Source organism: Perna viridis, chromosome 14 (genome assembly GCF_037379345.1).
Source record: "Perna viridis isolate PV_CMFRI_1.1 ecotype Kerala chromosome 14, ASM3737934v1, whole genome shotgun sequence".
In the NCBI taxonomy this organism is placed as follows: domain Eukaryota; kingdom Metazoa; phylum Mollusca; class Bivalvia; order Mytilida; family Mytilidae; genus Perna; species Perna viridis.
In genome coordinates, this window is record NC_142458.1 from 17,583,553 (window position 1) to 17,608,679 (window position 25,127).

Genomic DNA, 25,127 nt, shown 5'->3' on the forward strand with positions numbered 1-25,127 from the left:
TGTGAATGTCTATTTTTATCCCATTTACTATTTCAAAGTAAACAAACACAAACAATGTTTATTAAATACGAATCGGCCAAATGATAAACATGCACATCTCAATTATACCCTTGTTTACTTAACACAGGCGGAGACATAGTAACATACCGAAACTTAAGAAATCAACAGCCAATTCCGACAACGGAAATCAAGCAACAAATATGCTGTGTGGTCTAGTGGGAAGTGTAAATCAGACAGTAGACCAAAATACCTTCGTCAACGAAGGAAATGAAATGAATGATAAATCGATGTACGAATGTGCCACTTCTCAGGAAAGTCACAGATTTTCAGCCCTCGAAGATACATATGTCGTTGCTGATGAAGATGAATATGATAAGCTTAACAATATTACGTCAAGGAAAAAAGAGAATGATGGGAATATATATGGCATTACAGGACTATGTGGTGAGGATGAATATGATACGATGAAAAGAGTATTAGGTTCAAATGATGATTTGTATGATACAAATGTTCACATGAATAGTAAACATGGTGATCAAACTTATAATAGTTCAAACATTTTGAAACTCAAACAAACTGGTAGCAATGATGTTAATGCTTATGCTAAATAATAACAATGTTGATGAAAAAGAGAAAGCTTAAAAGACGAGAACAAACCAGTGTTATAAAAACAGAACAATTGAATAGAACACAATCATGCAATGAACTGACCCAATAACAAAAATAAAATGAGTTGTGCGTGTTATTCATTCAATGTGTTTTTACTATTATTCAGCATCTTCAGGTAAAGAAAGGATTGCAAATTGATACGAATTTTTATTGGTTTTTTTAAAGGTCAGGTAACAAAATTATCAGTCCTAATTATACATAGTGACACATCTTACCCTGTAAAAACTTCTAGCAACCCTGTAAAACACGTTTAGCAAACACACAACTTCCTGTGTCTCGTCTGTGGCGTACTTGTTCCCTTTTCTATTGGTTTGTGCAGGAAATAAACAAAATAAAAAAAAAGGTCGAAAAAAATTCAATATTCTTAAATTATACTGTCTAAGAATAGAAGGATAATCAACTGGAAAGATCAAGATTAAGTGTGGTGCCAAAGACCGCCTACATTTTACGAGTGCACCGAACTTGTTCCGCGCATGAATTACATCTTCATCCATTCATGGCAAGAGTGATCATATTTTGGTTATTCACGATTACCAGTTGATTATCTTTTTTTTTGCACTGGGAATATTCAGTTAATCACTGCTATTTATATAATAAAGAAACATTGATTGTGTAAGTTTAAGACGTTGTTAAAAAGAAATGAAGGGAACAAAGACTCTAGTGGGAGTGAAATCCTAGATTAAAGACTAGACAGGGAAAACAGACACATACAAAATTATAAACTTACCAAAATAACATGTACAAGGAAACAAAAGGAAATGAGCAATTCATATGATATTAACGCAGTATACGGATGTAAACTACCAATCTCAAATAAATATTGCAAATTTCGAATTCAAGAAGAATATCATGAGACCTAGATACGAAGTCACTACTATTGGGATTTAAATTCGAAAATAAAGTGCTTACAAATTATGCTTTTACACAAAATATCGAAATAAAAAAAAAGATTCAGCATTCAAAAATTAACTATGAGCAATACTAGAAATAGGGATCAATGGTTTAGGGGAATTTATTCTTTTGATATCGCAAATGGGTAGTTAAAATATGTAATGGCTATACGAGAACAATTTTTATTTACAACCAATCACGTTTTAAAACAAGCATGGGACTGGAAGCCACAATCGGTTCCATCACTTGTAAAGTCATTACATGACATTGTTTGAATCCATTTCGCAGATCTGAAAAGAACCCTGTTTGGTACAGGGAATTATGAACTATTTGGTTATTTTGATTAATTTATTTAATATAATTACTTTAGTGTAAGCCCCTTCTACCTTATATACTTACTTATCACTTATATATTGCAATCTAAACTGTCAACCCACGACAATGTTTATTCAATGTTTATTCGTGTGTATGCTCTTTTCCTTGTACCAAACGAGGTTTGAGTGCTAAGCCACACCTCTATGTATATCGATATGCAATACATCATCATTCAAATGTGTACACGCATATATTTACAAGTTAGAAAAAAAAATCACCCTTAAATGTCACACTGACAAGATGTTTAGCAATTTATGTCCAAATTCGCATTTTGAAAGGACTGATTACATTGTACATCGATTTTTAAGACTTACAATCTCCGAACTATTGGTGACTCTGAAATGCTATAATAGTATCTAAAATGTTTCTCCAGGTAAAAATATATATGATCACCAAAGACTGCTTTTTCACTTCTTTAAATATAATTATAAATAACTCCTTTATTTTGGAATAATCTATTATATGCTACATTTTAATAAATCCTGATGCACTACCAACAGAACAGTTTCAATCTGCAAGCACGAAACCAAGGAGGACTGGTGATTATGTACCGGGTGTACGCCCCTCCACATAAAATTAAAAGTTTTGTTTTTTTTTTTGTTTTTTGTTTTGTTTTTGTTTTTGATTATTAAATCTTTATTTTTCATAAATATTACCTCCAGATATTGGGTTTATACAAACTAGATGTACCAAAATAAAATAATTTGAGAAACGTTAATGCTAAATGAAACTATAACCAATTAAGGCCTTAATGATATTTGTCCCCCTTTTTCAATTCACGTATATATTATCAGAAGTATGAATAATAGTATGAAGTATTAACAAATGAAATAAACAATAGCAAACATTAAGAACAAACAAAAAGGCTTGGCTTTTTTCTTGCAAACCAGACAGTTAATGTTATAATATTTAAGTGGATAGATCTACTCTAATAAGTTTTACTACAGTATTAAACTCCTCAAAAGTAATTAAGAGATTGACTTTGAAATCTGTTATTGAAATCGAAACCAATCAGGAATTTGAAAAAAATATAGGGGAAAGTGTGATTTTGGTATTATTTTAATCTGTGTCAAATGATAATAACAAGTTTAGATACATATAAAGCTAGAATAGTTATTAATTTACTTAAAGTTGATGTAAACGATTAGTGCCCTTTTACGACTGGCCATGGACAAACACTTCTGGTTACTGCATAAATATGAATTAAACATATCTGACCCGTTTTAGTAGAAAAAATAGTTTTTTGATTACTTGAAGTATGTGTCCCGTGCAGGTTCGGGTGTTAAAAGAATAGGCCTGCAGCAGCGCTAAGCTTGTCGTAAAAGGCGACTAAATAGTGCTCAGAAACCTAGCCGGGGGTTAGGCGCTCTGCCCACAGAGCAACTGGGATGTGTGCCCCAGGTGGTGGAATGGGGTACCCCTGGCATGTTACATGCTGGGGTTGTCAGGCTATAATACGGAAAACCTGACCGCAAACCATAGTGGTGCACCGTGTTGGGAAAGATGCCACGTTCCTCGCACGTTAAAGAACCCCGCTGTGGTATTCGATAGGAGTAGGAACCTTTGCGCTCCGCCAGAGGAGGCTAAATTGCCCGACCTTACCCATCCCCCCTTTTTCTAGTGGCAATCAAAATTTGTTGACCCTGTTGTCCTTGTGACCCATCCTTTTTTTTTATCATTTCATGTTCATTTTATCATCCATTTCATGTTCATTGTCTGAATATAGCTGAAATATTGCTGCTCGGACGTTAAACCCCAACAAACAAACAAATAAACAAACTTGAAGAATGTTAAACGAACCACGGAAAACAGAGATATAACGACTGTTTGAATTTTCAAGATATACACTTAGAATTATGCACGTACGCAGAATATAAGAAACAATCTGAAGTGCATTGGGTCGTTAATTATATGTATATCACACTGTCAGTGCAGGGTGTGTACATTTAATTTACAAAACCGTATCCACAGACCCCTTGTGAATTCGCTTGAAACTCGTGTGTATTGTATAGCCGATCATAAGTAGGTTATCCCGGCCCATGGGGTAAGTCATTAATTAATGATACGCTCTACCAAACCAAACAATCAAACCAAATCAAAATACCGTATTGCAATTAAACATATGATATGCATAAGTAATGACTATGACAAAAAAATTGAACATTACTGAATATTAAACATGTTGTGATAATAATATTGTCCTCAGTTCTAACGACGGCTTAAAAATAAGTCAATAACTCAAAATACTCAACAACAAAGAGAAAAAAGCAGTCCTATTAAAAAGATATTGTATGTTTTTTATTGGTCATTGTTAGGTAAAAACATTAAGGGAAATTATTTTCTTACCTAAAAAAATATTCTCTCAAATTATTATGTTAACAACTAATACGAAATTGAGCTTCATCTTCAATTTAAGTACTCGAAATTTTAACATTTGCCATCCGCCTCGACGGGATGGCACATATAACGATGCATTGTACAGTAAGCTGAATGGGGGATTTTGTCTGTCTTTTTGAAACAAATCCTAGCCCCGTGTCAAAAGAATAGACGGTAGCAGTGCCAGCCTTGTCGTAAAAGCCGACTTAATAGTGCTTAGAACCTTGTATATGGGGTAACCTTGGCATGTCACATTTTGGGATCGTTAGGCAAAAATACGGATATCCCGATCGCACATTATATATGCGCAACGTGTTGGGAAAGATACCACGCTCCCCGGACGTTACAGAACCCTGTGTGGTATTCAATCGGAGTAAGAACCTTTGCGCTCCGCCACAGGAAGCTAAATTACCCGATCCTACCCACCACTCCCTGTGCCAATCAAAATTTGTTCACCCTATTATCCTTGTATCACAACCCGTTTTTTTTCTTTATTTTTAAGGTTTATTTTTAATTGCACATCTTTAAATGACAAAAGATTATCTGGAAACGAATTGTTCGAAATCAACTTGATAACGTGATCTTTGCAAATTTTATAAGATATTACTAAGACATGGTCTATTAAGAGGTTACTCTTATCCGTGCGCCGACAGTTTTTACCAGCATCAATTAAATCTAAGTGTGTAGTTAACACACTTAAGCCAGTTAAAGTAGCTAACTATCAAAATCACTACATATTCCGTCCATCCGAAAATAGAAAAATAAATAACAGACATGTATATGTTATTATAGTAAATTTTATAGCGATTTAACAAAAAATATATATAGCATCAACAAGATACATATTTGAGTTGTTCTTGTACTGAATGAGAAACTCAAATCTTTTACTGCCATAAAAAAGTTTTGTTTCGCAACGGAAAATACAATAAAAAAACATGCATTGTTATTGTAAAGAAGCTCTAGTTCCCCAAACTTATTTGTGCATATCACGCATACAAAGCATAATTTGATTTGCCTTTTTATATTTTTTTTCCAAAATCGTTGATAGTGGGGTAGAACAGTACAGCGGCTCATCCCTATCACATCGGAAGTTACCCCCTCCCCCTAAGAAAACCTCGAGGTTGAAGACTCCGATCTTTCAACAAGCCATACGTGATTAGGAACAGGATGTTTATTTCATTTATGTAATTAACAGGTAGCGCCCTGAAGCGTCAATCAATCAGCACATAGTGTGTGTGTTTTTGAACGTTATACAGCTCACCTGTCTGGTCTGTCAATAAACATAATATATATATATATATATATATATATATATATATATATATATATATATATATATATGTATACATAGTGAAGAATGCTGTTTGAGGCTTGTGTAACAATTCTTTTCTTCCACAGCTTGCCGAAAAAGTTTGCTGAGACACTAATATCGCTGTACACAGCACGTGCGATTGCACTGCAGGGTGAAGAAACTGATGGACGCTGTAAACTGCTACCATAGTGAAGAGGATTATGGGCTTCTGTTAAATAAAATTTACTGTTTTTTTTTTGTTGTTGTTATTGCTTTTTTTTCTTCTTTTTTATTTTATATTAATAAAACTTGAAATAACTTGTAATTAATAACTCCTATAATGTTTGCTCCTGAGCTAGTGCGTTGTTGTGAAAAGCAATGGATACATAACAAAACACTTTAGAAATTAATAGTTGCATATTACCGTAAACACGATAATTTTGATGTATACAAGAAAAGACCTAGATCATAAATGTACGTTGTGTCACTCATCTGATTTCCCCTTTTATTCTTAAAATGAAATTTGTCATTGTGAAAAGCTAGAATTTAAAAGTTATTATATAGTATTCGCTTGAGAATATATGCATGTACAATGTATTGACCATAGAATAGCGACCACAAGTAGTAAAGCTATATTATATACACTTCCTGATACAGTCCTATAAGATGAAACAGGTATTGTGTTACTGAAGATAATTGTTTATAAAATTATTTTTTAAGTAAAAATGAAATATTTGTTTGAGAATAGACTTTGTAAAGTTAATTTCATAAGTTAAATAAATGATATCATTAGAAACAACATGTGCATGCATAAATCTATAGCATGTATAAAATCATAAAAGTTTACCTATCTTGTATAATATTTTTTTTTTCTTCGAAAGATCACCCGTCAGTTAGGAAACTGTGAACCCGACCGCCGTTGACACCCTTTAAATGTGCACAATGTATGCGTAATAGATAAAAAAGCAAAAAATCCTACGTACAGTACTAGTGTACAGCCGAATCTGTTTGAATCTACTTTAAAATATGACATACTGGAAATCATAATTTCATATAGTTGTCTTATTGTCCAATAAAAACAAATAAACAAACAAACAAACAAACAAACATCCCCAAAAACAGAATCAACCTTTATATCTACTGGCCCGAGACAATTAAGCAATGACACCAGTATTTTAAATATAACTAGTGATACAACAATACTATTCCCACAAGATAATTATATAAGAGGATGGAATTCCACCTTCGTCTATACTGTGCTCTCATGCGTATAACTCCAAGTTAAAACATTTATTCCTTGTGAAATCCCCGTTAACTACCCGGCTCCTATAAAATTGTTTTAATTTACAAAGTCTGTTCTTTTTTGCAGTGTTGATATCTATAGTTCATAATTTTATATTTCATTGTTACACAACAAAAATTCTTGCTATATTGTACATTGAATCCAACACCTTTTAGCATGTTCACGTTTTAATTTTACAGTTTACCATGTCTTTATAGCATTTATTCCGGGCACCAGCCTTTTCTCTTTAAGTAGGGCCCCACCTACACTCGTGAACAATTTAGGTTTCAAAAGAAATTAATGACACATTTTAAACAAAATTAGTGATAATTTAACTGGAACATCACCGAATTTAACCGAGAACAACTTCGAATTTTATTAGGAACAACCTCGAATTTTAATACGCTGTGTATCCTAATTTTATCGTACACACCGAATCTTATGGGGAATATCCGAATTTTAAATCGATACCCTAATTTAATTATTTACTCTAATTTTAAAGGCACAACTCCGAATTTAACTCGGAACATCGAATTTAATATGTAAATCCTAAAATTGGGTATTTCACGTTTAAATTCGATCAAACGTGAGGAAATTAGGCATTTTTGATGATCAGTGACGACAACCATGGTGTTCTACCTAATTACCTTATCGGATCAAACATTGCAATTCTGGCTATTCACATTATTTCATGTTTATGTCTACTTAAAATAAAAAAGAAGATACTGCGAGTCAACAGGAAAAAGTTGGGATTTTGTCCTCAGTGACTGCATCAACATTGTAAATGGTGAATAAATGTCTTTTAAATGCTAGTAAAAAATTCGGAGTTATACCTGCACCTCTTGTTTGAAAATTTGGTAATTTTGTACAGTCTTACTTACGTTTTTTTTGTTGAGTTTTGGGCAAACGATAAAAGGCTTGGATCATTTTCTTGCAAAGATGTTAATATTTTCAGACATGTTTTAAATTCCTTAACCAAATTGTGGTGTTACACGAGCTGTTCCTCTGTGACCTTAATTTATACTTAACCCTTCTGTAGGCATGTTACCTTCTTTTACGTCATGTGTTAAAGACAGCATAAACAGGGTAATACGGCGCCAAAATCAAAATTTAAAGACGCAACTCATATACATTATATTTTCATTACTTGCAGAGGATTACCAAAGGTAGAATCATAGACATGAATAAAAGCGATTCGAATTTCTAACATTCGTAACCGCATTAAAATACTACTGAAAAATGTTAATTTCATATCCCTGTACACTATTCGACTACGTCTCATGGCGTAAATTGGTACTAGATTCATTCTCTTAGTAATTCTTCTTAAAGTGTGCATATTTTACAATTAGGACACGACAATTTCACAAATTATTCTGTTAAAACAATTTATACCTCATAAGACAATAACCAAGTCTCAAGCACTTTCTCTGTAGATCGATAAGACTGCCAGATATTAGTCTAAGGCATTCTTAAGCTTTGTTGGTTTTATAACTACAGCATATATAGTGTCTTCATCACAATTCGATTGACCGTAATAAGTTTTCTATCTCACAGATGAGACAAACTGTCATTTGTTACACTTCATGTCTTATTGGATCGCCAACCTACCTGCCTTAGCATGAACGGAATGTTACTATCATAGCGTGATGCTGGTAGAACATGCCAAGCTTGCGATTCGGGATGAACTGATATCATTCCCAGTTTTTTTTTCTTGAAGTGCATATTGCAAGTGCTTAAGCTTTAAGTTTTATGTTCGCTGTGTCGTTAATCTTCAGATCTTCAGATTAATTTAAATAATTGTATTTTATTCCAATGTCTATATAAATAAAGATCGTCTCTGATTCCTGTTTTCACACTTGGCCATGTAGAATGTTTTTTATTCTACGAGTGTTTTTTTTTAATTTGATACTGCAGTATTTTCGCCGACATTGCATATATGTCAAAGAATTATTTAAGGAACACAGCCCTATTTTCCGCCAAATTGATTAATAATAGTATACGACATGGAAATAGAATTAAATTAGTAGAATTAATGAAAATGTGATCAAAATACTGTATAGCGGTTAGTTTTTGTAGGGTGCTTATATTGGCGTATTTTAGCGGTATGTCTAAAAAGCCAGAATCAACTCAATGAAATATTCACTCCCGGTTTTAAGTATTTTGTGTACTACTAAGCATCCTCAAAATAAGAAACGTCAACATTTTTTGTATACCTTAAAAATCTCATAAATTCACATTCGTCAAATTAACAAATTATTCGGTAATTAATTTACATGTCTATTAACAGTCGTCTAACGACAGGGTCCTTACTTATACAGTGCATTAGCTATACTCCTGTCGTATACAATTGAACTGAATAAACATTGGGTAATTTATGGCAAATTAAAACTGTTATATATCTTATTGAACGATGTAAATATCTTAACATATTTATGGTTCTTCAATAAAGAATTACATATTGGATATATTGTAAAATATTTATATTGGCTGCGTTACGATTCAAACTGTTTAAACCGAAAAAATAGATAGTAAAAATTTACAACGAATTAGACTGAAGTGGTAATTAATCACAACTGTAACTTCCATAAAAGTTCTATTTGTAACTATGATATAGTATATGTTATCTGTAATAGTGTGGATTACTCAAATGCAAATAAAGAAATACCTTAGATCACTTCAACTGTTGAAACATGACTGTCTCGTCGTATTTGTAATCTTCAAGAATGAATACGATAAGATAATATAATATTCTCTTCACGTGATAATTTTCAATTGTAAAACAAAATAATAAAACAATACAGGAAATTGATATCGCGGAACGTTTGAACTTTAGTGATGCTCCCCGGGATAACACATGTACCTTTAAGGGTATTGCGACAGAACACGTTTGGTAAAATATTATCTTTATGTACACCTGCTGATAAATATAATCCTAGTAAAACCTGCCGAATGATATTAGGTTAGTTCGTGAATGTAACTAGTTGGAAAGTATTATACAGTGTTGAGTTACCTCGTAGAATGGGGGATGTAGGTTCATTGAAAACTACTTGCATCTGAAATATCTGCTTGACACATGTAATTAACATCTTCTATAATTAAGTGGGTCTGCAATATTTATAAATATAATTCGTCATAATTATTTGAAAACCATTGGTTTTATGATGGCACTAGTAATGCAATAGACAAAAACTTTAATAACAAAACTGCGTTTTTTTTAATTTTTTTATTTAATTTTTTAATATACAGTCGCGATCTGCAGATATTGATTGTTTTAATAATGATTTAACTGACTCAAATGTCAGCCATGCTACTGCTCGACCATCCATTTAACGACACGCTTTAGTTGTTTCAGGAAATTTATCAAAATAAAGTATATATAAACATTATATCCATAAGGTTTCCCTGAGTGATGTTTCTCCTTTTCGTTTTAAAAGCAACCTTTCTTAATATTTACGTATTTCAGAAAATGAACAATCATATCATAAGCACAAAAAGCAACGACTTCATGTAGTAAATGTTTTCTTATTTAAGAGCAGATAATCAGTTTACAGTACACTGAGAATCTTGATAATTGATCGTTTTAACACCCCGTACAAAGTGTACAAGTACCATTTGTTTTTAAAAAATAGGTAATTTTAAAAGAAATAACACTTTTCATATAAAATGCATCGATTGTTTTTTTAACATAAGAGAGGGTCTATACCTTCGTAGTCAATAAATGGCCTTTTTTCCATTTTTTTCGAAGATGTTTGGAGAATCTACAATTCATTGCAATATTTAATTTAGGCATCTTTTGATGATTAAGGCTAATAATGTTTTATAACTGTTTCACTGTCTAATGTATTATATGTGCCAATGCAAAATATGACTATTATCGCGTAATATAAATGGACTTGATTTTCATACAGCGTTTAGAACAATCTGGATGGCGTAGGCTGGTTTACAGCCTCACGCACATGCAAGGAATTTGGCAGTAATTTAGAACACGACGTTTCGATATCATCAAATTTAGACGAACTAACAACTAATAAGTTCTGGATAGGACTAATTAAGTATGATGAGCTGACACCTGGGATAGAGCTTATCGGCAAGTATTAATATTACAACACATGCTTTATATTAGCCTAAACATGTACAGAAACAGTGCCCATTATGGAATTCATTCAATTTCACTTTAGTTGAAACTGGTCAGATCATCCATCAGCTATTTGTTTTACTAAAAAGTTTATATCTTAATATTTGAAAAAAAAAGAAATATGGAAAGTTTTTAATAAGATGTTTTCCTGTGCAATTTTATAGATAAATGCAAATATCGACTAGACTAAAGGAGTAGTCATCGCTTAGTCACCTTACATTAAAAATCTAAGAAATACAATTACATATTATCATTGGAAATTTGATTCAGGGAGGAACGTCTCATCAGTAGGATTACAACCAAATTATTCTCCAGACACTTTATTTCAGAAACCAATTCTTAAAAATACGTGAAACAATTTTTGTTGGAGTTATTGACTTATTTTGTTGTTTCATATATGTTTTGAATTATAGGCTGCTTTTATTCAAAGGATAAAAATGGAGACGAACATATGAACCCCGCACTCTCCGTAGGTTTTTGTCAGCAACGTTGTCAGTCATGGCTGCATTTTGGTCATCGAATATGTTTATTACAGTCAAACCTTGGTAGCTCGAATTTCAAGGGACCATTGAAATGTGTTCGAGTTATCGGGAGTTCGAAAAAAATTGAAGTTCGTATATTTCCGGATTTTTTTCGGTGCCGGTCCGAGTTCGACTTTATCGTTAGAAATTGCCTACTTCCTACGAAGTTGAGTTAGTTTATGGATCTTTTTCGTTCGCTTTTGGAAGATTATGTTGATTTGTGAACATTAAAAATGCTATGTTCGCTTTTAAAAACGTTCAGAGTTCGAGTTCCTTGGTCAATTATTTGTTTTCATCCGATTTTCTTTCATGCTTATATCATACCGTCTTCGGAACATTCTCGAACTTCAATCAGTGTTATGTTGAAGATCAAAACTACCTAATTAGTGATGACTTAAATTTTACCTGTAATTAAATAAAATGATACTGATTAATGATAGGGTTTCAGTTTTTCACACCTTTTATTACACAGGCAGACAAAATTGCTGACGAGTTCGAGTTAGTAAGGGTTATTCTCTAAGATTTATTACCGAACGGACCGACTAGTCAGTTTGAATGTTCGAGAAATCGAAGTTCGTGAAATCCAAGGTTACTTATATTGATTATATAGGAGAAAATTTTGATACTTTGAATTGTGTTTGAGAAATCCCGGGTGTTCGAGCCATTCGAGTTATAGCGAGTGAAGTTCGACTGTATATTTAAAACCTTAGGCTTCTAACCAAACTATTGAAGAGTACAATGAACATTTTCATATTAAATATCAAAACAAAAATAAAAATATAACAAAACAACATAAACAAAAAACAAACAAACAAACCACTTCTTTTAGTAAATATCAGTAAATACTGTATTGAATTTTACTTGCGTAAATCTGGTTAAATGCTGCAGCTAGATCCTTTAAATTCAGTTTCCGCTTTATAGATGACTTATTATCTTTACACAATCCTAATTTCGGGGATTTGATACATCATATCTACCCCAAAGAACTTGAGATAAAGAATACTATAGACAGTGTGAAGTCAGCCTCATATCTTGATCTACATTTAACGATCGATGGTAAAAGAAAACAATTGACCAAACTTTGCGATAAACATGATGACATGTAATTCAAAATTGGCAACTTTCCTTTCTTCTGTGGCAACATCCTTTCAGTACCTGCGTATGAAGTGTTCATATCACATCTCATACGTTATGCCAGAGCTTGCTGAAACTACACAAACTTTTTGTACCGCGCTAGAACTCTTACAAATAGGCTTCTGGAACAAGGTTATATTGCTACAAGATTGAAGTCATCGCTACAGAAGTTTTGTGGTCGTTATCATGAACTCATAGATCGTTATGGTGACATCTGCACCATGAAAACTGATTTATTGAACGGGTCACAGTTTTCCTTTCCTCGTTTGTCTACCCCGGACTTGACTTTTTATGAGCAACTCGAAAAGCAGATGACGCTTACCCTACCGGTGCACCTGGTTCATGCTCCCAGTTTTTAGTGGAGTCCTAGTTGCTCATTTGCTTTTGTTACTTTGTATGTATGATTTTAGTTACTTTATGTTCTTTGTTGTGTATGTCTGTTTTCCATGTGTGGTCTTTGTCCCTGGATTACATTCTTTTGATTACCGCTATAACCTTGGTTCCCTTGATTACTCTTTGATTACCGCTATAGCCTTGGTTCTCTTCTTTCTAGACAAATTTAAAGTGATCACCAAGCTGACGCAAAAAATATCTTGTACTAATTTCATGGGACCAAATGCACCGTATATTTTATACTTAACACTGCTTCTCCCTTAGGATCAAACTTAGTCGGAAATGCATAGTAATAGATTTTTACGGTATTTTGTGTACATGCTACATATGTCATACGAACGAACTTTAAAAATATAAAGTAATCTAATGTAAATGTTATGGTTGCTTTGGAAAAAATGTTTTATTTTTTTAAATTTCATTTGACTGCGTTTTTAGAGGTATCTGGTAATAAAATGTGATTAATTTATAAGTAAATGACTTAATGCTCATAAATCTTTATTCAGTGCATAAAAGTGACCCTATATAACAAACAAACATATTTTACTTGTTTAACAGCCCATTAATTGGGGTCATCTATTTCAACTTTTGAGCCATTCCTGGTGTATTTTACACTCATATTACACAAAATGCACCAAAATATATTTCTTGATTAGTAGATATTATAAAACTATACATCAATAACTTTAATTTAAGAGCAAAACATAAGTGGGGTATTCAGTCCTTTTCTTAAAAAGAGCATAAAAATTTTTCCTATAATCACCCAAACTGCATTAGAGTTATCTCCATTTTCACCATTTTCCATAACATCATATCAACAACAATGTTGTCAGACGACCTTCACCAATCTTGTTTTTCATGTGCTACTTTAGACTCAAATTTGGCAATAAGTAACTGTAGTTTTAATATTGTGAGCAAATCTGTGTGTTGATGTTTCTTTGCAAAGGCTTTAAAATGTAAACAGAGACATGCAGTGATTCTGTAAGTTCTGTACTTCTGTCAGAAAAGGGTCTGATATTTAGCTAGCACCAAAGGACAAAAAGTATACAATATGTTACATGTCTACTATGAATGTATCCTGACCAAAAAGATCAAGAAGAAAATCTGTATGATGGTGGAATAATTCCACAATGCATTGTCATGGAATACGAAGAAACAACGAAGTCAAACGCAGAGATGCATTTATCAAGTGTTCAAAATCCACAAAAGTTATTTCCGCCCATTTGCACTGGTAAGTTGACACAGGTATGATTAGATATTTTTAGTGGACCAAGGAGATGCTGGAATACATGGTCCTTACTTTTTGATAATGAGCGACAAAACGGGTTCCTGAGGCTAGACAAATGTATCATCCCTAATACTTTATGTAGAAAGGGTCAGAAATTTTATTATTAGAGAGTGGCTCATGCAACTAGTTTCAGTGTCAATAATTAGTGAAGAAAAGGTGCGAAGATATGCACATCTTGGTAAAGTCAGATTCAATAAATTAAAATAAGGTAGTTCTAGCTTGATCAAGTATTTATCTCCTTATTTCGAGATGATATGATATTATATAATTCCAAACCCAAATTGTATTTCAAATTAGACCACGATTTACAGGGTTACATGGGCTGTGTAATGTTAATGAAATATGAAGTATAGTGAATCCTGAACTTGGGGACTACAATGACATCCCATATATTTGGTCACAATACACACGTACAGTACATGTAGGGGGTGTACATTATCCATGTTAAAATCAAAACCTTAATGCAGGTTTAATGATTTTTTCCGAGCATCTGATAAAGTACCTATGTAGCCATGCCATTGTATATTACCTATTGTTTCACGATACAATTATTTTTTTTTCTGTTATACAGCTTAAACAATGTACTGTAGCTACAGCTATAACAATTTCTAATAGATTAATATTACATGTTATTTGGCAGAAATGAGCAAATTGTAGCCTGCCCCCCTTTTATATTTTTCCTTTTGGATCTGACACCCCACCCCCAACATTTGACCCTGAGTCACTTCAGTGGGAAGAGTCCTCATTCGTCTATACCTTCAGATATATTGTTTGTTTATGTTAAATTGAAAAAAAAAGATATGTGTTTCCAATTAGCCTACTCACCCAATGTTTGCAGCTAAATATAATGTAGCTTAACTTTTCAGTAAGCAATGTTCAAGTCTCAATATATCTCCCATAGACCCAATGTAAAATAAAATCACTACTTACATACCTACTTTTTTAAGGTGTAATACTGGAATCACATATATTTTGTTTGCCTTAGAATAATAACAACATAAATTTACTATAGTACATGTAGCTAATATACTTCCACCTTCTTTCTGAGTGGAGAGGGAAGATGGCTACTACTACCAAAGACATAAGATAACTAAGATGTGTGTTTTGGTTTGTGATCATATCTTAAATATAGCAAATAATTTGCATGGATAAAAGCCACTTTAGAATAATTTACGCATATGTTGTTGTTTTTTTTTTTTTCATATTTTGATTGCACTAAACCTGCATATGTTTGGTATGTTTAAAATCATAGCACATAATTATCAAGTTGTTTTGATGATATAAATACCATGAAATTACCGATGGTCTCATAAATAAACATGCAGCGGGAAAAGCACCATACTATTACTTTAAAGAATATATGCTATGACATAGAACATCTCAATATCTTTGAAAAAAAAATGTTTTAGATTTTATAGGGCTAAACAGTATCCTTTCTTTACAATTGTCCAGCATTACCCCTTTTATTAAAAAAAAACAGAGGCATTTAAATTTTGCTATATGTTCACAGGTAAATCAATTTAGTAAAACACTTATCCAAATACATATGGACAGACACATACTTAAATATGCACTTCATCTCGAACAAATGGTGCAAATTTACACACATGGACGGATTTGCATTTGTAAATTTACATATATGCAAATAAATTTACATATGTGCAAATGAGTTCATTAAAATGGGGCTTAAGATGTCATTTAATTTAAATAAATGTATATATATATATTTATTCTAATCATAAATCAAATATCTTATTTCTATTTGTTTTTAAAAACAGCAGAAATCAGTTCAACAAGCAAGTGTTCTAGATGAAGATTTAGTATCTCTCATATAATATCATATCACATCTTTTCCCCTGCTTCAGCCTCAGCTTTACCTACACCACCATCTATGAGCCTGAGATATTGATCCTATACCCTAACTTTCTGAAAACAAATTGAATGTGGCTTACAAATTATCCTTTATATATCAATTCTGATGCATGATATTACATACATGTACACGATCAACAACCTTAATTTTAGTTTCTCTACTTTCCAAAATGGAGTATCTTCACTGTGAATCCTCCATATCTCCACCAAAGTAAAAAAAAAACATAAGATAACATTGCTTCTTTTCAATACTTTTGATATAAAGTTTGGCGGTATAAAAGGACCACCCCGTCTGTCTGTCTGTCTGTCTACCTGTCCGTCTGTCCATATTTTTTGCAAGTGCATCTCCTCCTAAATCAATCAAGGGATTTTGATAAAATTTTTATAGGAAGATTGGATATCATATCTAGATATACATGAAGGAATACAGTTACTGTCAGAGAACTTCAAAGGGAGATAATCGAATTCAAGATTTTATATAATAAATTTTCGTAAGTGCAAATACTTCTAAGCCACTCAATCGATTTTGATGACACTTTATAGTAAGGTTGTAAAAATATGTAGATGAGCATGATGAAATATAAAAGCGTAAATTTCCAACGGGAGATAATTGAACTAACGGTTTATAAATTTAACTCTATTTTCGTGGGGCATTCCCTTTTATTTTTTTTTCTGTACATGTATGAATGTAACAGAAATGTAATAAAACTTCAAGAATCATATACTATATTTTTTACTGTATTGGGTGCACATGGACACACAGTGATTCAACTCACATATTACAGTGTTTTCACTATCTTTTCTTCTAAAATGTAAAATGAGAATTTGAACAGGACAAATTTATTGTACTTTTTCAATTGAAGTGGACAGACAGGTGTGAAGCATGCAAATTGGCATCCAGCCTGTTCCTATTGAAAACACTACATATTAACCATCCAAGAGTGGACAAATTAAAACTTGTGTTGACACCAGTGTGCATTTACATTATACATGCATATCTATTTTTTTACGTTAAATTATGTTTATGTTTTCTTTGACATTCTGCCTTTACTGACAATAGTATTGAAACATACAAAAATGTTAAATATTCATAGCAATATAACAGGTTAATTAATTACTTTACATATGTTGGCTATATGTGAACTGAAATTTATTAAAGAGTAAACCAATGCGGTCTTGAGAAGCACACCAGTTTTGTAATTACAATTAATCATGAGGTCTTATAATGACTAAATAAAACTTGATTTGTCAGTATTGAGAGGCATTTCAGCAATTCGTGTGTACAAATCCAGTATAATGAACAATTGCATCTGGGACTGTACATATTCATGAACATGTATCTCAGATTACTGTATTAACTATTGTTTTTCAGGAACAGGAGGTGCCAGTATGACCAAATATTGCTCATGTATGAAAAAAACTGTAGAAGGACTCATGCTAAAGCAAGATTAATTACCTGTGACCTACATGTGACACAATTGTATAAATTATGCATAAAGATCAAATTAAATAGTAATCAGGGAATACCATGGACACATAATCAGCTTCTCATCCACACAAATACATTGTACAATGTAAACACAACTTACACTGAAATATCGTAAAATTGTTCTAAAAATATCTGAAATTTATGATGGCCTGTGCAGATATATTAAATGATCTTTCATTTTTTACAGGGTATATGTAGCAATTCTAGTCAAGTCTACTCAACAGAAAGAATGGAGCCTGGACTAATTTTAGCCACATCTGCTGTAGTCACAGTAAATGAACAATCTAATTTTCGTCGAGACTGATACAGAAAACGCAAAAAATATGTGCTTTGAAATCCTTGCAACGCATGGCTGTTGTGCGTGAAGCCAGTTTGTCAGGAGAGGGTAACATGTAAGAACAGTTAAAATTCATCATTTCAATGGAAATACCTCTCTAATCGATTGACAAAACAACTTTGTTTTAAAAGATGCAAACAATGAAGCAGAAAAATGAACTCCGATTCTTCGAAACTTGTCAATCTTATAAATTATTTACAAACTAGAGGAAGTGCAAGGGATTTGTCTTTTGTGAAAGGAATATCTTCAGTATTACATTTGACCTGTATGCAAGTGATTTACAAATCATCATTTCTTATTGTTAATATGTTTTGGAAACAGAATCTACCTCAAGTTTCGTGCATGCCACAAATCTTATTTTGATGTAAAGATACTTGGAAAAAAGTTTGTGTTGTGACTATTATATCATCAATGTATAATTCATTACAAATGATAGCAAAGGGCGACAAATAGTGTCATTGTTTCTGCATTTTGACCCAAAATCACCAAGGTATGTTGCCATTGTAACCGTCATGACTTTGTTACATATGAAGTCTTGTATGTTGTTACATGTTGGTAATAGTCAATGTATATAAGAATCGTCCAACTCTGTGACTATGCATGTCTGACCCCTGTGTAAAAAGTTTGGTCCTGAAAGAGAATTGGTCTTAAGACTTCTTTTGCAAATTTAGATTTAACTTTTGATAATTATGCTCATATAATGGCCGCATTATATAGTCATTTGCTAGGCCATTCGGCATTTAAAAACGTATTTTTTACTTTTAAGACAATGGTTATGATCTAAATAAATAAAACGAATATTACAGACCACATTAAAATAGTTTATATTCATATTTTCACTTTAATTTAGGAACCGTTGTCGTTGTTTGAGTAGAGACGGTTTAATACAAGTCAACATTTCGTCCTATTTTAACAGCTTCTTTGTGAATGACACAACTCTTGTTTAACAAAGTAAGATTACTCGGTTGATCGTTACAGTATACTGTAAATGTATTTATTTTTGTGGTGGACATACAACTACAAAAATTGCACCCCGCGATATATTTTAACATATATATAACGTTAACAATTTTCAAAAAGCTCGAAAATTGATATACGCGAATATGTTCACTTAACAGAATCCGCGAAAGTTAGCAGCCGCAAAATTGATTAGTCTACAATAAATATTGCACAAAACTTATTGTTCTACTTTATGTGCTCCAGAATTGACATGCATCATTTTTGGAGGGGGTCGGCAGGTCTTTCACGTTTTTATACTTTTTATGTTAACGAAAATATGTGTCTTTTGAGAGTCGGATTTGTGTTGTTTTATACTTTAAGGCTTTAATTGTACTAATTGTGATGAAAGTAAGGGAAACTCTATGGCGTTGCAATTCACTGAAGGAAATCAGCACGTAAAACGGAATTGTACCAAGGAAAACTATACAATTAACACATTGTGTGGTAATCATGACTGTTTTATGTTAAGTGAAGGCATTATTGATTTGTAAATATTACATTAGACACTAGATTTTATTTACATAAATATGTGACAAAGCAACATTTGAATAAGTAGACAACCATTGTAGTTGATATTTACTAAAAACATGTTACTAGCAAATTTTTACACAACGTAAACATGGTAAATGTACAAGCGTTGGTAGATCTGTATTTGACTTCGAAAAAATACAATAATTTTCAAATGGATTACACACAGTTTGATTTGCTTTTCTCCATTATATATTTGAATCAAAATTTATTTCTACACGATAAGCCAGGATTCATGGGGCGTGTTGGGCAAACGGCCGATCGAACATTTAATAAAAAGGCATTATTTGTGATGAACTCGAAATGTGAGCAGTAAATATTATTAGTAATCGCTGAATAGCTGCTGTATGGTAGTAACTGGATAGAACACGATCATGGGCACTTTATGTATAGTTAAGTACGTGGATACTCAAATAACCATATACATGTACCACCTTTAATTCGATTATGGTTTGAATATCTTAAAAGAAATGTTCACATTTTGATAGAAAGTCGAGAAAGACAATATAAACCGATTATGGTTGTGCGATTGAGTCTACACCCTCTCATGCAACATTTAGCAAGTATACTGATAGTCATGATCATTTTCATAAAAATGTATCATGACGTTGTGATAAGGAAAGTTCTTGGAGTAAAGTGCGGTGGTTATCTGGGACCACCATCCCTGTCTACATTTATTTGACATGACATATATTTCAATTCTTATATTTTATTTGACCACTCGCATATAATTGTAACACACTGTCATAGGCACACTTTATGAAGTGTCAACACAATTTCTGAAATGACTAAAACACAATGTATGCGATAAAAGACTTCCTGTGTTCTGCAAAGGACCTTTTGTGTTCAGGTTTAGGCTTCCTCAATTATTTCCGATTGTACCTTACCTTTAAAAAAAAACAGGAATGACAGGTATTGACTTCATTATTATAGTAGTTGTCAAAATTTGAAATGGTGACTGTTTATATATATATATATATATATATATATATATATATATATATAGATATTACAGTAAATAAGGATAAAAATTATCAGAAATCACACGTAATTACTGAAATTAGTTTTTAGAAAAATTCCTAACTGGTTTAGTAAATACAATGTATTTTCTATTTTTCTTTTGCTATTACGAGTAATTACCAAATAAAACCGACATTTTGATACTTATTTACTAAGCATAAATTAAAAAGCTTGGCTTGTTTATTAATTGAATGTTGAAGTAAACAATTTAGCTGTAAAATACATATAAATCACCTGTGCTAGAAGTAAATCCTCGCATTTGTAAAAACAAAATGAAAACATTGTTTAATGTGGAATTGTACATGCCTTTGCAGTTTAATGAGAAAATCAGATAGAAAACAAACATGATAACATTTAGGAAAGACTTCAATTGTGGAAAGTCTGACGATATCTTCTAAAAGGCAGGGAAGACAAGACAGGCGCGTGGCATTAAATTAAAACGGTCAACAGAATAAATGGTTGCAAGACACGTTATTCATTAAAAACCCATGGGTGATCTTTAGCTGACATTTCTTGTCCCGGTTGAGAGAGAGGTGGTTGTTTCTCTTACATATGCACCACATTCATTCGTGTAATAAAATTGCGGTCTGACCGCTGTCGATTCTAATACTGAAGAGTACAGACTCAGTGCAACTAACGTCAGCATCTTCAGAAATAGGTTTAGCGATTTTCATGGACTATTGTAATATATTATTTATCAAAACAGTAAAATTTGTGTTTGGAAGACAAAACTATAATCCACCGGAAATTGACAATGCTTTGTAAAATACAGCTGCAGGTTGTTTGCGTAAAACGTGCAAAATTGTTAAGGGCTAAATTAAATGTTTTATGCAATTCAAGGAATCACAATTGTAACACTTGCCATAATCATTAACATTTACCTCAAGTTATTCTTTATGTAACTACGTTACTTTATACTGTACAATAACATAAACAAAAACTATGATTGTTCAATCCTTTGTACTTCTATTAACATTATTACTTAACTAATTGTGAATAAATATTTGCACTTTCAGACAGTTTCATAGAACCACCGATTCAGTCATGGGGCTATAGTTATACCAAAGCACAACACAAATGCTTGCAACTGAACAAAAAACTGATATCTCCACACAACTGCCCTTAAAATATAACAAAATATGCCTGGACGAGTGCATTTTGAGAGGTTGTTACTTTGGAATATTGTAAAGGTAAATATTGTTAAGTAAGTTGATTTTCAATTTTTAGAAAAATAAACCAGAAAATTAAAATCATTGAAAAACAATTATAAAAGTAAGCCATTAAAAAATAGAAAATGATACTGTAACGTTTTTATTATTATTATACAAAACATTAGCTCATACAAATATACAATTTTTATTACCTGTATCATTATTTCAAGGGAAACCCGGATTAGAACCAGACATGTCTGTCGGGTCACAGAAGTAAAACATCCGAATATAGTGTTGTTATAATAAAGTCAAGACCATGCAACGATACATTGGAATAGTTTGTCTGCACATCCAGTGAGTAGAACTATATCTAACAAAGTTCTCAAGCCTTGCATACAATTAAAAATTATCAAGGACAGTTTACATTCTTTCCTTTCGTATCTAATAATATTGTAATATGTAACTGGATAGCAGAACTTATTGTAGTAAAATAAATATCTAATATAAAAATAATGTGTTGTATATGAAACACTGCCACTCGGAAAAGTAAAAGTGAATAGCATTTTAATTGTCCACGACACTTGTAACTCCCGTAGTGGTTTTAATTGAACGTTGTTCCTAAACAATTCGAAAGATCTTCTGGAAATCCTCATTTGAAGATTATTAACAGAAAATAATAGCATTAAAACTAATGATTTTGAACTTTTAATACTTCTATGTCCCATACTCGTTTTTATTCCAAAGAAGACGGCATACGTAGATAAAAATATGTATCGAGAAGTGTTGGAAGAGATCTTTCATACTTTGTAAAAAGCAATTTAAAATGATCTTTCAAATATACCGAAGATAATGTTTTAAAAATGCTGAAATGTTTGATCGACAACATATTTGTCAAACGTTGGTGACACGTTTTCAACACACGTTTGGCATTCCAATAGTAGCTTCTCTCTTTGCTCATCAATACCTTCACTCTTATGAGGCTGACTTTATAGCTGATCTGATCCAAAAAAGGAAAATCGTTTAGCTAGATCTTTTAATCTCACTTTCCGCTGTACAGATGACGTATTATCGCTAAACAAACCTAGTTTAGGGGATTTTATACATCAATCTTACCCCAAAAAATCTGAGATAAAGGATTGTACAAACACTGTGATGTCCTCTTTATATTTTGACCTACACTTTCAGATCGATGGTAAAAGAAAACTAATGACCACACAATACGACCAACGCGATAACGTTTCATTCCATAATGTCAACTGTCCTTTCATATATGGCAGTATCCTTTCAACAACTGTGTACGGAGTTTTTATATCACAACTCATACCAGAGTTTGCCATACCTACGCAGCCCTTTTTTTATCGTGATAGACTTCTTACAATTCGGCTTTTGAAACAGTGTTATTTTGCTATAAGATTAAAGTCATCACCACAGAGGTCTTATGGTTGTCATCAAGATCTAGTGTATCGTTCCGGTTTATTATTCGGCACCGTAAAAAACTAATTTATTCAATGTGTCATAGTTTTGCCTGTCCTCTTTCGTCTACCCCGGACTTGACTTTCTGTGAGCAACTCGGCGTGTGTTTTAGGAAAGAAGAGGACGCTTACCCTACCGGTACACCTGGTTCATGCTCCCAGTATTTTGTATACAGTGTACATTGTTTAAGCGTTTCTATGTGATCATGCAAAATAGTAACTCTAGCTAAATATTCAGATATTCAAATCACATATAAAAACACATGTGTATTTTGCAGTTATTACATTACTATCTTATATATTAATACCCTATCAATTATATAAGAACATGTAAAATTGTTTCATTCTCTTGGCTGCGTTTAAATGTTAGTATTTCCAATGTTAAGTTAGTCTTTTAGTTTGTACATTTTACCTTGTTGCTTGTAGATATAAGCACGGGTCCTACAACGTCTATAATTATTCGTCCAGAATACAACTCTACTGTTTTGATCTCTCAAAGTACAGGTATATAAGACTGTCTCTGACTGAATTGCTTTGCATTTTCTATTCATGTATGTAATTTTTACTTTGGTTTCAGTTTTTGCAAACATGAGAAAATATGTTGTACATGTATGTAGAACAATTTATTAGGGCAATGAGGGAACGATGAAAGTTGCGCACACGATACATAAAGTATTTACTATAAATCCCATTTTAAGTCCAATTGTAAATCAGACTTATGCGTCCTTTATATACTTAATTAAGAGACATACCAAGAAACAAAAGACAATAATTTGATAATTTAGTGAAGATACTTTGTATTTAAACAAATTTTAGTTTTGAAGTTAAAAACAACAAAAAGTGTGGAACAAATGAAGTTACTGAAACGTTTTCAATGGAAGTTCTGTCGATAATCAATTTAAAAAAAAGAAAGAAAACAAACTTGAAACTATATCTATTTCTTTGACTTTGTAATCCATGATTTTGTTTTAACTGTTTCATACTGAGTCATTTATTCGCGTAATACATAGTTTTTATCCTTTGATTGCTTTGAATTTGTATAGTGATATTTTGATGCTAATACTATTATTAGTGATATTTTCATTCTTTTTATTTTTGCACTTTTTATAGGTGATTAGTTTAAATGTATACAAAAGTTTTGTTTTGTCGTTGTACTTCTGTCGATGTTTTGATATTTTAGTACGGTGTAAAGCGAATGGGGTATGTTTACATAAGGCACTATATAAGTGTTTTTTATTAATACTATATCTTGATTTCCTGTATCAATAGATTAAATCATCAATATATTACTAAATATGATCAAGGTGGAATCAATTTCAATACAGAACTTGTCAATCGAAAGAAAAATCGCAATTTCCAGCATTTTAAAGAGTTTTATCCATAAGAAGATACGAAATGCCATCTACGTATTCATATACTTTATTGTTGGAAATATTAGTTGACATCAGTGAATATGTCAATGTGTCTGTAAAGCAGTATTTATGTCATGATTTAGCAAAATAGACACAATTGGTTTGTAACAGTCTACCATCTAAGAAATACTAAAATATATCTTCCGAAGACCCTGATTTGTAATTCATGTTCATCAACAAATAGCTTAGGTTATTCGCATACTCAAGCATTCGTAAATTGAAAATTGTGTTTTCATACGATCAATTTTCAAAGTTTCACACGCATAGATATCATCTTCGTGGTTACCACTTATATGACTTGGGAACTTAGTTGGTGCTTTATAAATAAAAAAAATAAATAATTTGTTCATTTTCAAAAAATATATAAATGTTTTAGGTTTGAATAAGGAATTAACAACTACCGTCCTTGAAGGAAGCTCACCAAATAAACATAATACAGGAAACAAAACATTAAATGTTACTCGTAACGAATTAACTCCAACTATTCGTATCAAT

The 25,127-nt window shown here is 32.2% G+C and overlaps 1 protein-coding gene and 1 long non-coding RNA gene across 6 annotated transcripts in view; one reads left to right on the top strand and one right to left on the bottom strand.

Moving 5' to 3' along the window:
- The window catches only part of LOC148598450 (uncharacterized), a 21,969-nt gene extending 21,220 nt beyond the window's left edge, over positions 1 to 749 (top strand). For all 5 annotated transcript variants that reach the window (XM_088560481.1, XM_088560480.1, XM_088560484.1 and 2 more), the window contains one exon: positions 128 to 749. In XM_088560481.1, coding sequence (XP_088416607.1) covers positions 128 to 611 — 484 coding nt within the window. In that variant the 3' untranslated portion in view covers positions 612 to 749. The remainder of the gene's footprint in view (positions 1 to 127) is intronic.
- Positions 1 to 9,625, bottom strand: part of LOC148598451 (uncharacterized) — a 9,956-nt gene extending 331 nt beyond the window's left edge. Inside the window, exons 1-2 of the long non-coding RNA XR_015918375.1 lie at positions 9,550 to 9,625; positions 885 to 972 (exon numbers count right to left, since the gene is read on the bottom strand). This is a non-coding gene — a long non-coding RNA (uncharacterized LOC148598451). The remainder of the gene's footprint in view (positions 1 to 884; positions 973 to 9,549) is intronic.
- Between the last annotated feature and the right edge of the window lie 15,502 nt (positions 9,626 to 25,127).